Genomic DNA, 15,676 nt, shown 5'->3' on the forward strand with positions numbered 1-15,676 from the left:
TGCATTTCTCCTATCAGGAAAGCCCAAGAGGAGATGATTTCAGAACTCAGGCAACAGAAGTTCTACTTGGAAACACAAGCTGGAAAGTTGGAGGCCCAGAATCGAAAATTAGAAGAACAATTGGAAAAGATGAGTCACCAAGATCACACTGACAAGAACCGCTTGCTGGAGTTGGAGACACGGCTGAGAGAGGTGAAAACATGGCTCTAATCCCTCTCAACAAACTTTCTTAAATGTATTCCATTTTGCGTATTATAGTGAGAACTAGAAGTAACTTGTTGTAGTGGTATTTGAAAGTGTATTAATTTAGTTTGGTCTAACTACTTTTTTTCCCAAGTAATTAAAAAAAAATTTTAAATTGCTCATTAAAAGGAGATAAAGGTAAGTATTAAGGACTTGTCATCCTGAATCTGAGCTTTTAGATCATCTTGCTTTCTCAGAATTCTATTTATATGTTTGTTGGTACAATACCCTTATAAAATTGTCTGGGTAGAGAATAATAGCTCAGCAATGTACAATGACCAAACAGATAACCTGTAGCCTTAGAGTCTACAGCTTAGAAAGCAAAGGACACAACAGAATTGCTGTAAGAAAACAAGAACCTGCTGCTTCATGCATGCACCATTTTCAGTTTTCTGGAAAGAAAGCCTAACAGTAAGATGGAAATATACACTTTTAAAGATTTGTGAGCTGTCTTTCATTTTTAATTTTGTATTAACTAGTTTGGATCTACAAATTCTTCTCCAGTGTCAGTCCACTAATTTTCAGCTAAGGCTGAAATCTTGCCTTTAGCTAAAGTTGTTGGACAACCAGCTTGTCCTTCTTTGGCCAGAGCTGACTGTAAGGTTTCTGTCAGCCTTGTCACACATCTCCAGCACAACCGACAGATTCCCTTGGGATAGCAGGGAGCCTGAAGAAGGTGCTAAGGTTTGGAGTTGATTCTGAACACTGAGATCTGTTCTAGTTGTTAATTTCTTATCCATGGAGTGACATGTTTATCTCTGTGCGTGCTGCAAGAAAACCTTCATCAGAAGCCATTCAGGTAAACCCAGAGGCAGATAAGCTGGTGGATTTCTTTAAAAGGAATCTGAAGGGAAGATGAAATATGAAAGTCAATTGCAAAATGTATGTAATGTATGCCAAATAAAGATCCTTAGAAACTCTTAGTTTTAGTGAAGAAAGTTCATCACAAATTACTTCAACATTTTATATCAGTGTTTGATATGTTTGAGTTACAACTGGAACTATTCTTGTGCCCTTGTTTCAAAATGCCAGGTTGCTTTTCCCAAGAAACCCAGTAGATTTTACGGAGTAGACAAAGCTGTGTCCTTCGTTTCTCAGTGCCTTAAGCAATCTGTCAGGATGTGATTTTGGGAATAGACATGGCAATGGCATCCTAAAGTGGGTTCTGAAACGAGACTACATTGCCTGTCATATCTTTGTTTGTAACTTACATTTGGATACTATTTTGTCTTTCTTCAGGTCAGTCTAGAGCACGAAGAACAAAAGCTGGAGCTCAAAAGGCAGCTGACAGAGCTGCAGCTGACCCTGCAGGAGCGGGAATCCCAGATCACTGGGCTGCAGGCTGCACGGACAGCCCTGGAGAACCAGCTCCGTGAGGCCAAGACCGAGCTGGAGGAGACAACAGCTGAGGCAGAGGAGGAGATTCAAGCCCTCACGGTGAGCCCTGAAACTTGTCCTGTGAGCTGCAGATACACACTAGAATTATGTAGGCGCATGTTTCATAAAGAGGTTTAAAGGAATTTATATGATTTAATTTTTAATTTTTAGAAATGGATATGAATTGTGCCTTTTGTTGATAGAGGCGTGAATAGCTAAAATGTCAAATTTTACCTTTAACCATATGGATACTTCCTAGTAATGGTTCATTGCTGCCAAAACTGACTGTTGTCTTGTAGGAGCATTATTACTTTTGTTTTGAGGTGAAAGTTGCATCCGAAATTGGTATTGTTTATAGGAGTTTAACTGTGATTTGCTTATTTAAATAATAGCTCATGAGTTTGAAAGTACTTGATGGTCATAAATGTTTTGATGATTTTTTTTTTTTTTTTTCCCTATCAGTTACCCTGCTTTGAGGATACTTATTCAGGGGAAAAAAAACCCCACCAAATTGCTAGGGAGAGTGTTCTAACACATAATTTTATTCCAACGCTTGTTTTATTAAAAATTGTCATGTTTGCTTTGCAGTCTGGTGAGATGTATGAGTGACAGAAAGGAAAAAAAAGTTCAAGTCCTGCCACCCTCTTCCACCCCAACCTCCTGTAAATGGAGTTCTAGATTATATGCTGCTGGTTGCTGTCTCTTGAGCACAAAAAGATGATTTCAAACTGTTTGATTCTAAGAAATACTTCCTTCACAAAAGATTCCCAGGGTTACGGGGTAGAGGTTGATCAGCTACCAGCTAACCCCCCCTTGAGCAGCAGCCTTTAATGGCCTTCAAATCCTGTGATTTGAAAGTGTTGAAAATTGTGCATTCGTGCTCCGGTGACATTTAATCAAAGAACTGTTCCGAATATTGCTGCCATTGCTGGTTTTTGGAAGGGGAGGTGGGCTCAGCTGACATGGGTACTGATGCTTTGGGTAGATGAATGGCAGAACCATTCCCTCAGTTCTGAAGTGTGGGCACGGGCTGGGCAAGTGCAGCAACAGCATCAAGGCCTAAGAATAACTGAATAGAAATGGCATTGGGTTCCTTTTGCTCAGAACTGAGGCAGTCCCTTCCCAGCTGAAAGCTTTGCATAACAACCAATATCACTGCCAGGGGCTGGCAGTGCGCTCGAGATCTTTACCCAGCAGTGAAATACATGAATATTTGTGACCTGTGTTCACTCAGTTATTGCTCCAGTTAATGGGGCAAACTGGTAGTGCTGGACCAGCTGCTGTACGACAGTCCAGCTCAGTGGGCTTGGGACTATTCCTGTCATGGAGTTTTTCACATGCTTTTATTTCTCACATTGCCTGTTGTGGTAAGATAGCTTTAAAGCTCCCATATTTGACTTCTGCTGAACATTTTTTTTCCTGTTTAGTCTCTTGGCTCTAAGAAAAATGTTCTGAATGAAGAAAGGTGGCTGGATGTGCTTGAGCACTAACCTTTCGTTTGTTTAGTTTTCCGATAGCACATGACATTAGACACTTGTTAAATCACTTTGAATTTTGAGAGAGGCCATGAGGCTGAAACAAGAACGTTTTGCTTTGTCATGCTTTGCTTGTAAATTGGGGGATAAAATGGTGCATGCAATACTGCATTCTTTAAAATGAGTGTTTGAACTTTTCTGTACTTTGGATGCTGTCCTCCAAAGAATTGATCATTATGTTTTATCACTGCTTTTTAGAGAGGCTCAGGCTTAAATGGGGCTTAATGGTAGGATTCAGGTAGATTGGCAGAGCTGTTTGGGGTAGCTTGCATTATACATCATTATAGTTTTTCTTTGCAAGCATTAAATTGTATGTAGTATTTATTTTCTATGAAACACCAATCTGGATATGGAAGTAAAACCAACTCAAATTAAAATGTCAAGAATGTAAAAACTTAACATGAGATCAGCAAGTCTTCTGTTGACCATTTCAGATGGAACCTGTTACATAATTCCATTCTTGAGCTTGTACATTTTCCTAAAGCAGTTCCAGAGTTGGGAGCATAAGTGTATTTTGATTAAGTAGGATGGGACTTTTGCTAACCAGTTCTTTGCCACTGCAAGGTGCTTTCATAGCCTGCAGCATCTGCCTTGAAACTTTGCTTGCCAGTAGATTGTTCTGCAGTTTGTTTAGCAACAGCTGTTGGATTCAAATTCTAATGTATGAAAAATTGATGATTAACTTCTTACCTCCTTTAGGCACATAGAGATGAAATCCAGCGTAAATTTGAAGCCCTTCGTAATAGCTGCACAGTGAGTATTAAATACAGATCATTGAATTATTTTGAAATTAAGGATAATGAAACAAACAATTTCCTCATTTAATCCTTGATGACACTGGTTCCTAATGTGGACTTTTGGCTTCAAGGTGCTAGTAGGAGCTGGATGGATTGGATTTCTTTTAGGTTTCAGGTAAACCTCAATTTTGAGGTTTTAGTCTGATCATGAAATTGTCATTATTCTTCTTTTTGGAGAAGAAAGTAAATTAAAATATCTCATTGCAGTGCAGCTAATAAGAATGGTGTAGCAGCTGCAAAAAATGACTATAGGTGAAGATCCTTTCTGCTCACAAGAAGAAAAGATCTACCTGTCCAAATCCTGAGTTGCATTGTAGATCTAGGCCAGAGTGGGTTTTAAGGAGGACTTTTCTGGTCTCTTCAAACAGTGTTAATGTTAAGGTTCCAAATAATGCATTGACATACAGCAGAGAGAACTCCAGGATCTGAATTTTTACCTTCTGTTGTTTGAGATCTTTGACAGGTTTTCAGATTTATTTCATCAGTCCAGGACAGATGTCCAAGGGCTTTGTCTATCCAGAGGGATTCTTGCAGTTTAACACTATCTTCACGCTTGCTTATGGTGGCTAGTGGAAAGTATCTGCCTTCCAGTGACATGAATTACACAAGTGTTGGATAAGGACCACAGTCCTCTAAGTCAGCAGTGATTATAAGTTATTCTGGGCTTTTTCGCTCTAGCCCACACTGTAAGCAGGGCTTAATTGCTAGGACTTTTTATCTTTATTGTTTCTCTGCTTCCAGTGATTTCCTCAAATGTAATTTTTCATACTGTAGAAGTAAGTCTCTAATGTATAAATTTTCATCTTTTAAAATACCTTCTCAGCATGGGAGTCATTCTGTTTTCCTCTCTTGCTCTTTAGCACTAAGCAAGGCACTTCTTCTGGTCATAGAATATCTCCATATGAAGAAGTAAGGAAGTAGAGCTTTCCAAACTGTTTTAACCTCTGTCTAAAAGAAATCCTACACAAGAAACCTCACTTTCTGTTCGCTTCCTCATTTTCTTAGATTGAACGTTTAGCTCCCTATGTATCATCATATATCTTACATCCAGAGCTACCTTCTTTTGGTCTGTATCTTGCCCTTCATTCAGAATGACAGCTCTCTGTGAAAACACTTTTGTGATCTCCATGCAGGCAAAAACCAGGTGTGGAAACTCTGTGGCTTCTGTTCACTCATTATCCAGTGACACTTCAGCTTCAAGTGTGGGGAACAAGCTCCAGCAGTGAAGAATGACCCATAACATTTCCAGAATGTCAAGAGCTTCAAAGGACTTGTAAAAGTGTTGTTCATTGTAAGCCCTTCAGTGGGATAAGTGGGATCAGACATCCTCATCAATAAGAAATTAATTAAATAGTTCCTAAATGAATAATACATGCTCATTATATACTCTCTTTCCAGCCCTGGAGAATGCATGTATAATTTAATTGACCATGGACAGATACTTTCATGTTGTGTGTTATGACTGCTCCTGGCTGTCCATCCTGCCTGAGGAATGAGGAAATCAGGGCAATCTTCTATTTCTAGTGAGGGTCAAGAAATGCTAATTACAGTGCTTTCACCAGATGTTTCAAACTAATTTTTATCTGATGGTACCAGTAGGATGCAGGCTGTGCTTTTTGGTGACCGTGTGATTCCACTTGAAGGTGATTAGAATTTACACTCCTTTTAAAATCCAACAACACTTCAAGGGAATAATTGTAATATGCTGCTACTTATACAGCATGATAAAGGACGGATTTATTCTTTCAGGAAGCTCTCAAGAGAGATCCTTTTTAAGCTGACACAAACTCCTTGAACTAGCCTGGCAAACTTTGGTAGGGAATTACTTTTTATTTGATTTTATTGAGAAGCCTTAAACAGCATAAGAATTATGAAAATAAGATTAGACAGGAAAAAAATATTGAAAAATTGAATTACTTCTGTACTTTTGTGGTCTTCAAAAGATAAATAAAAATACTTAATCTACTTTCTTTGGTATTGTTCCTGTTTCTCTAGCTTCACAAAGGTCACAGCTTCTGATTGTAGAGAAGGTTGTGTCTGCTTTCCCGGTGTCCTCATTGCACACTTGTTCTTCCTTTTTCCGAGGCCTCTGACCAAGGAGGCATTTTTTTAGGTTCTCCTGTTTCATGCTTTCTCTGTCACTCAGTTGTGCAAGAAATAATAGGATACATAATTACAACAACAGTTGTAAGTTGTGGTACCTGCTATACACATACATGCTCCTGGGCACACAGAGTCGTATTTTATCACAATCTTCGCACAATGATAGCTCATCCAGCAGATCTGTGAGGGAGAAGAACTAGTTCCCTACATTTATTCTATGAAATATATATTCCATTTGAGTGTTACAAGTATTTTCCAGGCAATCAAAGAAAGATCTAGAAATAAAAGGTGTTCTTAAACAGGAGAATTTACACATTTGTCAGTTGTTTCCAGATGCCTCTGAATTACGGCTTGTTCTCAGATCACCAACATGTTTAAAGTTAAAAATACAACGAAGTTACCTAAATAATAATAGGATTATCCAAAAGAAAACTTCCAGTAAGCAGGCAGTAAAGTCTTTAAATATTTAGCAGGAAAGAGTCTTATAAAATCTTTACACTCAGCTTAGTAAAATACTAGAGAACCACCATCTGAATCTTCTGCGACCTAGGACAGTAACACAGGGACTGGGTGTTTTAATCCTGGGTTGGTGTGGGAAGGAGAGGAATGCAGTCTGGGTAGTGTCCTACTACTCTGCAGCTCCTAATGTCCCTCAAGATAAACCGTGATGAGTTTTTGTGTTTAAGGTGTGTTTCAAGGCACAGATGTCTGACTATGGAAAGGGGAGGAAAGTGTTCTGTATTGTTGGAACAGGTAGAGACACAATCTATCTGCAGCCCTATTTGAGAGCCTGGGCCTCTCAGTGTTGGGATTTCTCTGCCTGAAAAGCTTTGTCTCAGAGAGTAGGTAAAGACAAAAGGAGTCTTATGTCTGCTCTCACTTCCTCCTCACAATAATTTGGGGCTCAGAGACAGCTTTTTCTTTTTTCCTGTTTACTTCTGACAGGTAGCTTTCTGGTAAGGATTAGTGGGGATGGGGAGGAGTGGAAATGGATAGAGCAAAACTATTAGTCTGGAATTACATTAAACTCCAAATAACACACTGCTGATAGCATCCCAAAACAGTTGCCCTTGCTGTGTCCTAGCATCTTTCTGCATGTTTGTTGATGGCATCTGAGAACTGAGACACCTTTGTGAAGGAATAGGGTATGGAGAAGTTTGTAATCTGCAGTTGCTAGTATATAAGTAAAACCCCTTTATTTTCTCCTTTTCCTCATTATTGTGCCTGTGGTTTTGATATGTGGAGCATATGTGGATTAAATTTAGTGCATTTTGTCTGGTATGCAAACCAAATCATCATGGCCCTGATTGTTTGTTGCTCTGATACTTTATTTGATCCATGGCTGGACAGGTTTGTAGGATCGGGGTAACAGCTGTGAATCTGCTCAGTCTCACTAGAGGTATACTTTGCTTCCCTCAGACTATTCAGTGGGGAGTGAATTATGCTGGATATGGTCCCTTCTCCTGAGGAGCTGCTATGCTTGGGTTGCTCTGCAGTATTTAAAAATGAGATACAATCCTCTGCATCAGTATAAAATAAGCTGTGTGCTTAGATGTGGTGTGCAGTGAACAATTTGTGTAGTTAGATGATATCTCTGTTTTATGGATTACTTGTGATGAAGATGTACATGAATAGAAAATTCCAGTTGCTCTGTGAATGGTGATACAGTGGCTGTCTAGATTGTCTAGAATTGCTTTTCCAAGGTTTCAAGTGTTTGGTTAATTTTATAAACTTAAAATGTGAAGATTTTTCTAATTATATTATGGGTTTCTAAAGGATATAATAGTATTTTCTTACTGACTTTCATTTAATATACTTCACATTTACCTCAGAATAGCTCAGGGTTGGTTGGTTTGTTTTGGGTTTTTTGGGGCTTTTTTTGCCTGGGGATTTCCTTAATTGAAAAGAAAAATATCTAAAGCTATTAACTCTTTCCAGGTACAGGATTCTGGTATAGGTTTTTTGTATGTATGCCTAAGACAACATTTCCAAATAAATGTGGGCTTTTTTTGATCTGTGTTTTCTTTTTTGTTGATCCCCAGGACAGGTATATATATCACACCACATCCCATTTTCCTGTGTCAGTATTACCTATTACTCTTTAGGCTTTATAGTGTTAATAAACTCTCTAATCCTGTTGGGTTATACATAGCTGTAGATAGCTGTAGATAGCTATTGGATGTGTTAACAAGCATCCCCTTTCCCCATGAAAAATGGAAGATTGTACCAAGAGGAACAAATTTTCTCTTACTAAAAAATAAATTAAATCTATCAATCTCGATTACATTATCTAGATTATAATATATTTGGAATTTAAGACAAGGCGTTTTGGAATTGTCAGTAAATACAGTGTTAGAAGAAGGAAAAAGATCATGTCACATCTTCTGGAACCCTTCTTTTTTAACTGCTTTGTTGTTTGTCTGAAGTTTTCCAGAAATATCCTACTAGGTAAAATATAGCAGTGAAATATAATATGATCTGGTTTAATTTTACTTGTATTCAGGGAAATAAGTCAAAATCTCAGAACATAGAATAAAAGGAAATGGGAGCGTAACTTCCAGCCCTTAAGGAATAAAGTCAACTTGAAATACAGCCAGTTTTAATAATTAATTAAGTAGTTGGACATATTAACTCTGCATATTACTTTATCCATTTTGTGTTTCCCCCATCTCTGCTTTCTTGTATTTCAAAACTAGCTTAGTATTTTTTTAATTGACATTACTTGTACTAGTATATAAAATAGATGTGGAAGAAACCATAAATATGTAAAGTGTATCTTGAAAGTGCCTAGATACATGGTGTGGTTAAACATAAAATTAAAACAAGTGGAAGAAAAAGTGAGTTTCTTATCTGGCAGTTAGTAGAGATCTCAGCTGTTGTGAGAGCAGTAGGTAAAACACTGTAAAAACAAATGTTTTTTTGCTCCTTCTTGTTTGTATAAACATATCTAAGTTCTTATTTCTGTAGCAATATAAGCACTAACTAATGTCCTTATGACACAGGCTGCCCCCTCTGAAAGCTTGATGCAAACAATGCAGAACAAAATGTGTGTTTTGAACAAGGCAGTGAGAGTGCTCAGAAACAAATACATTATCAGATTTCTTTAGAGATGTTGTGTTCTGAAGTGTGAATCATCTTGACTTGACCCTGAACATATGGGTGGCAGGAACTCCCCTTCACCCAGCAGGGAGTAATGGCTTTTTCTGCTCACAGTTTAAAAAGCAAATACTGTTAATTTAGCTCTAGGAGAGGCATGGTAAAAGGCTGCCAAAATATGCGTTACGGATTCTTCAAAAAGAAATGGTTGTCATCTTTCCAGAGAGCTGAGAAGAGCCATGTGCTCTATCCTCTACTGCTTTAGATATTTAAGTCCTTGGCTAGTGTAGGAAATTGGAACATTTAAATTTGAATGTGTGGCCAACTGTGCTCTGAGATTTTATTTTTTCCCATTTAATGAAGTATCCTATTCACTCTTCTTTGACATCCAGGTAAAAGAGCCTCTAGAACATATTTTTAAGGGTTGAATGTGAATTGTATAGAGTTTACCAGTTTCTGAAATTCTTTATATTAAGCTGATTTCAAGATTATACTGAGGTTTCTTTCTCTTCTCTTGTGGTGATGTTGGTTTTGAGTTAGGATGAGGTACATATTCATCCACCCAGTGTTCAGGCCTTTCATTCATAAAAACCAACTGTGAAAATGGCCCACTGTTGTTTATATTTGTCTTTAAATTGGAGGGGACTGTGGTTTAAAGCGTTTAGTGTAATGCTCTTCTGATTAAACAAATATATGCTCCCATTTTGGCAAAGACCTTGTTGAGTTTTTGCTTTTCACTGATTTTCCGTGTTGTGTTCCCACACTGGTTTCTTCCCTCATGCATCCCCAGCTGCCATCCGTAACACTGTTACTTTCATAGAATGCATTTCTTAATATTTTTCTGCCTTTCCTGGTTACACCTAGTGTTACATGTAATAATATAAGCAATTCCCAGGGATATCCATCAGGTTGCACTGCCTCCATTGCACCTCTTGGTCTGTTTTCTTCAATACCACACTTTGAAAGCCTTTCTGAGTCTAATTAGCCTAATTGTGCTTAGGGGAGATGGAGGCAAAAAAAGGTAAAGTGCTTTGGCAAAAGGTCACTGTAAGTCAGCAGCAGAGCTGAGAATCCAGTCAGAACTCCTGGCTCCCAATCCAGTGCTTTAGCTATGATAGGTCTCTCAAATAATAAATTACATTGCAGCATATTTATGCTCTGAACCAGATTTTAAAAAAGCTATTTTCTCTAAGACACAAAACTCTACTCCTAATCCAAGCACATTCCTATGCACAAATATCTACCACTATAATATTGCTTTTGTTTAAATTAGAAAGAATGTAAAAGCTTGGTAATAAGTAATTCTGTGTGAGAACACTTTTTCAAAAACCTGTGCTCACTCACATGTAATTTATTTTTCTTTCTAGGTGATTTCAGATTTGGAAGAGCAGCTGAACCAGCTCACTGAAGACAATGCAGAGCTGAACAACCAGAATTTCTTCCTGTCCAAACAACTCGACGAGGCCTCAGGGGCCAGTGACGAGGTTGTCCAGTTGCGGAGTGAAGTCGATCATCTCCGCCGAGAGATAACTGAGAGGGAGATGCAACTGACCAGCCAGAAACAAGTAAGGCTCTCTAAGCCTAAGTCAGGAGCTTTTTGGGGGAGCTGGCAAAAATTCCTTTTACATCTGGAAACTCATAACATATGATGATGATGCTGCTGGGGGCAGTGGCGCTTAAGCCTTCCTTCCCAGGGCAGTTGAATGAATGGAAATATTTGGTATTTTCCATCATGTTTTTACACAATTTTATTTAGAAATCTTGCACTCTGAAGGCATTGTAATTTAGAATTACTCATTTTAATTTTGTGACTCTGGAAATCTCAAAATGTTCATAATGAGATTGACCTGACATTGTCAGCGATCACAAATGAATGTACGGGAGCCTTGAAGTAAACGGGCTGTGATTTCCCAGCTCCTGTTTGCCGCTGATTTGCATGTACTGTAATTGAAATAGGAAGGCTGAAGCTGAAAGTGCACGCTTGATGTGGGATGTGAGAATTGATAGGAGGATTTATTTTTAGACTATGGAGGCCTTGAAGACAACATGCACGATGCTGGAAGAGCAAGTAATGGACTTGGAGGCCCTGAATGATGAACTCCTGGAGAAAGAGCGCCAGTGGGAAGCATGGAGAAATGTTCTAGGGGATGAGAAGTCCCAGTTTGAATGTCGAGTTAGAGAGTTGCAGAGGATGCTGGATACTGAGAAACAGAGCAGGTCTCTCTCCCTTCCTTCCCTTTTATTAACTTTTATGAAAATGCTCTATAGAAGCTAGTACAAAAATTATATTTAGCATAGGACATGGGAGTTGGAGTTAAATATAAAATCTTGTGAGGTAGTTCTAAAAATGGTTTATTAGTTAATAGTCATCTCTGATATTGTTCCTTTTGTTTCTGTGCAAGTGAACAATTCAATGGGAGTGGTATTTATAATTGTAATTTATAAAATGTCTTGATTTATTATCTTCTATTTTATTTTATGGAAAAATAGTCTTTGCTCCTGACTGTTCCTGTGGGGTCTTGAAATTTTTAAGGTTGTAGTTCTAGCAGGGGCAGGAACAGGGTTATATAATATAAAAGTGTTGCAGCAAACAGTCTGGCTTTCTAAAGAAACATCTTGAATTTGAGGCAACCTATGAAAGAGTTATTGATGCTACTGCCTGCTAGGGAGAGGTCAAGCCTGAAAGGAGTTAGGTAACATTATTTTCCATTTTAATGCAGAGTGAGAGCAGATCAGCGTATTACTGAGTCTCGCCAGGTGGTAGAACTGGCTGTCAAGGAACACAAGGCAGAGATTCTGGCCCTGCAGCAAGCACTCAAGGAACAAAAACTCAAAGCAGAGAGCCTTTCTGATAAGGTAAGTAACTTTCAATCCTAGACTTTCATAATTAGATGAAATACTTTTCCAGTGATACTACTTTTAGAAATGTGGCATTGAGAGCTTTTTTCAAGATATAGAGACAAATTAAAAAGACTGGAGGGCATAGAACAGAATTCTATCTTCAAGCCAAAGACCTCAAATTTTCTTTGAAAAAGACTAAAGCAGACAGCAGCCTATGATGCCTGGTATGAAACCCTTCTTGGTATCTGCATTTTAACAAGCCAAAATGTCTTTTGGCTGGTTTTTCCCCAGCAACCAAAGGCTAATTGTATCATTTTACTTTAGCATGTTCTTGGTGAAGTTGGATTTTAAGACTGTGGAACTATATTTGTTAGTGTTCAATGTTATTCTGACCCTCTTTCCCAGCTCAATGACCTGGAGAAGAAGCATGCCATGCTGGAGATGAACGCTCGCAGTTTACAGCAGAAGCTTGAGACAGAAAGGGAGCTCAAGCAGAGGCTTCTGGAGGAGGTAACCTTGGAGATTCATGTTAGAACTTCAGAAGGTTCCACATCTTGAGGAGGGGAGGTTGTGTGAATAAGAGTTACACATCCATCATTCTCTTCTATATAACTGGGGAAATTAATCAAGTTGAGGGAGTTGTTTTTACTTAAAACTTTGCCAAGTGTATGGCCATGTCGGGGGAGCAGTAAAAGTGAACTGCTCCTCAGGGGCACGTGAGCTGGGAGCCAAAGGGGAAAGCATGCCAGGCAAGGACAGGACCTTTCAGCCTGCAGGCTCAGACCACAGTACCTGAAGATTTGGTGAAGGTACCAGTGATCATTATGGAAGCCTCTAACCATGAGGCCCATCTTAGGTCAGGTCTGCAAGGCCAGGTCTGTGCTCAGGCACAGCTCTGACCAGGCCAAGTGTAAGGGCCATAGCTTAAAACCAGCTCTGGAGCCAACATGCTGAGGATGCACACCTGGAGGCCACAGGTGAGACTTCCCACAGCTCTTTTCATCATTAATTTGGGTCATAGGAGTTGGATCCAAGGTCACACACCTGCACCATATCAGGAAGTAATTAAATACAGGCCACCAGTTCTGGGTGGTGGGGCAAGAGGCTCCAGAGGTGGATTTCGGGGGTAATTATGGACAATTAGGGCAATTAAAGCCTTTATTCTTGGGGTACTACTAACAGGTCACCCACTCCTTTATGCATCACCAGGAAAGATTTCTGGCTCTTGCTGTGTAACATAGGAGCGTTCATGGTTTTCCTAGTCAGGGACTTTCTCATCAAGAAAGTGCAAATCCTAAAAGAATTAGGAGTATTTTGTCATGTGCCCTCTTCTGGTGTTAATTGGAGATGAAGATGTAAACAGCTGGCCATTATTTTCCTTATCTTATGTGATATGTGTCATAGGACTGTCCTGGTCTATAGTAAAGATTACCGTTTTAATTTATTTTTACAAAGCACTGAGATGGCTTCTGGTGGTTGTACAGAGAGCTTGAGAAAATGGTGTTGCTACAGATTAATATAAATACACAGAAATGCTTGTCTAGTCATAATGCATTCTGAAAGGAAAGGAATCTTCTACAATATTGTAATATTGTAATTTCCCATCTTTTGAAGAGTTGTGTGTTTATTTATAAATTCTGCAATGATGATTATTTTACAAGGAGTGATAACATTTAATAGCTTTTACTTACAAACAAGAAGACAACAAACCCAAAACACTGGCCTTTGTTTTGCTTTTAACAGCAGGCAAAGCTGCAGCAGCAAATGGATCTGCAGAAAAATCACATCTTCCGCCTGACTCAAGGTCTGCAGGAGGCTCTGGACCGAGCAGATCTTCTGAAGACTGAAAGAAGTGACCTGGAATATCAGCTGGAAAACATTCAGGTGAGGGTGAGGAAGCAGGGCAGTGCTCTGCCTCATTCCCTGTGAGGCTTTAGGATGTGATTGACAGTTTCTGTGTGACACTTCCCTTACAGTATTTTTTAGCTCTGTTTTGCTATCAAGTTATTAGTTTGTTTCTTCTGTTAAGATGAAATTTCTTAACATCTGTGTGTGATTCACAGGTTCTCTATTCCCATGAAAAAGTGAAAATGGAGGGCACTATTTCTCAGCAAACTAAACTCATTGATTTCCTGCAGGCAAAGATGGACCAACCAGCAAAAAAGAAAAAGGTGGGTGAAGAAGGTTTGAGAGGAATGGAATTAAATGGTTTTGTAATTAGTTATGTGCTGTGTATTCTTAATACTCTGTTTTATCTTTCTTTGTGTAACAAAATGTCGTCCTCATTTAAGACTATTCTGAGTTGTTGAACACAAACTTTACTAGGCAGAATGTGTTCTTTGTGGCTTTTCTGGTATTTTGTTATTCCTACAACACTTAGGTTACAACCCAGGAGCTACACTTTAGTGAGGCTGTAGGAATACAGAATTTTAAGCATGTTTTTTTTTAATGGTAAGTATGTATATGTGTATGAACCTATCGTGTATCTAGAGTGGTTGTCCTGTAGTCACAGCATAGGACTGATTAGTCAGGCGATGTGACTTGTGTCACATCTTTGTCATAAGCTCTTCTGTCATTTTGAATGAAGTAATTTAATTTTAACCACGTATTTTGAGATCCTTTGTTTAGATGCTTTCGGAAACTCCAGATGTGAGTACTAACAGGTAATGTATGTCCCTCTTTAAATTAATCCGTATCTTGGCATTTTTCTCTCCAGTGCCAATATGAACTAAAAATCCATCCTTGCTCATAACAGAATTGCCATTAGGCCCTCTGGCCAGACTGCCACTAGCTAGTGTCACTTTGCCTAGTTTAAGCCATCACTTGCTAGGAGTTAGGAGTTGTCTGTGTGTTTCTGTTGCTAGGGCCTGTTTAGTCGGCGGAAAGAGGACCCTTCTTTACCCACACAGGTTCCCCTGCAATACAATGAGCTGAAAGTGGCACTGGAGAAGGAGAAGGCTCGTTCTGCTGAGCTGGAGGAGGCTCTACAGAAAACACGCATTGAACTCAGATCTGCTCGTGAAGAAGGTAGGGGTTTACAGAAAAGGTGAATCTGGAAGGAGGCACACAATTTTGGTCTGAAAATGTGCCTTTAATTGTGTGCCACTCTATCAGTAACATATATGTTGTTTAATTATTACTACTTCTGTGAAGTTACAGTAAGGCTACACTTTATTCTGTGGGCTGTAACTGCTGACTGGTCACACAGAGCCCTGCTAGGAACCAGGGTGCCATGTTGGTTATGTTAACCAGTGGCATTTGTCTTGTCTGTTAGCCGCTCATCGGAAAATATCCGACCACCCTCACCCCTCCACCCCAGCCACAGCCAGGCAGCAGATCATCATGTCTGCCATGGTCCGCTCCCCAGAGCACCAGCCCACGCCCATCAGTCTGCTGGCTCCACCCTCCAGCCGCAGGAAGGAATCCTCCACACCAGAGGGTAGGCTCCTGCTCAGCTCCTGGTAGTATTTTCCTATCCATATCAATGCCATCTCTTTATTTATTTTATTTTTTTACCCTGCTGATGAGTTTTGTCCCTTGCAGAGTACAGCCGGCGTCTGAAAGAGCGAATGCACCACAACATCCCCCATCGCTTCAATGTGGGGCTGAACATGAGGGCGACCAAGTGTGCTGTGTGCCTGGACACAGTGCACTTCGGCAGACAGGCCTCCAAGTGTCTGGGTA

At 39.4% G+C, this 15,676-nt stretch overlaps 1 protein-coding gene across 9 annotated transcripts in view; it reads left to right on the forward strand.

Moving 5' to 3' along the window:
- CIT (citron rho-interacting serine/threonine kinase) overlaps positions 1 to 15,676 on the forward strand; it is a 69,643-nt gene that overhangs the window by 39,824 nt on the left and 14,143 nt on the right. For 6 of the 9 annotated variants that reach the window (XM_069030815.1, XM_069030814.1, XM_069030816.1 and 3 more), the window contains 12 exons: positions 18 to 192; positions 1,483 to 1,680; positions 3,855 to 3,908; positions 10,519 to 10,716; positions 11,175 to 11,368; positions 11,872 to 12,007; positions 12,398 to 12,502; positions 13,736 to 13,876; positions 14,056 to 14,163; positions 14,857 to 15,019; positions 15,267 to 15,431; positions 15,536 to 15,673. In XM_069030815.1, the coding sequence (XP_068886916.1) occupies positions 18 to 192; positions 1,483 to 1,680; positions 3,855 to 3,908; positions 10,519 to 10,716; positions 11,175 to 11,368; positions 11,872 to 12,007; positions 12,398 to 12,502; positions 13,736 to 13,876; positions 14,056 to 14,163; positions 14,857 to 15,019; positions 15,267 to 15,431; positions 15,536 to 15,673 (1,775 nt within the window). The remainder of the gene's footprint in view (positions 1 to 17; positions 193 to 1,482; positions 1,681 to 3,854; positions 3,909 to 10,518; positions 10,717 to 11,174; positions 11,369 to 11,871; positions 12,008 to 12,397; positions 12,503 to 13,735; positions 13,877 to 14,055; positions 14,164 to 14,856; positions 15,020 to 15,266; positions 15,432 to 15,535; positions 15,674 to 15,676) is intronic. The other 3 variants (XM_069030820.1, XM_069030821.1, XM_069030823.1) reach the window with 2 other exon arrangements.

This window comes from Aphelocoma coerulescens, chromosome 15 (genome assembly GCF_041296385.1).
Source record: "Aphelocoma coerulescens isolate FSJ_1873_10779 chromosome 15, UR_Acoe_1.0, whole genome shotgun sequence".
In the NCBI taxonomy this organism is placed as follows: domain Eukaryota; kingdom Metazoa; phylum Chordata; class Aves; order Passeriformes; family Corvidae; genus Aphelocoma; species Aphelocoma coerulescens.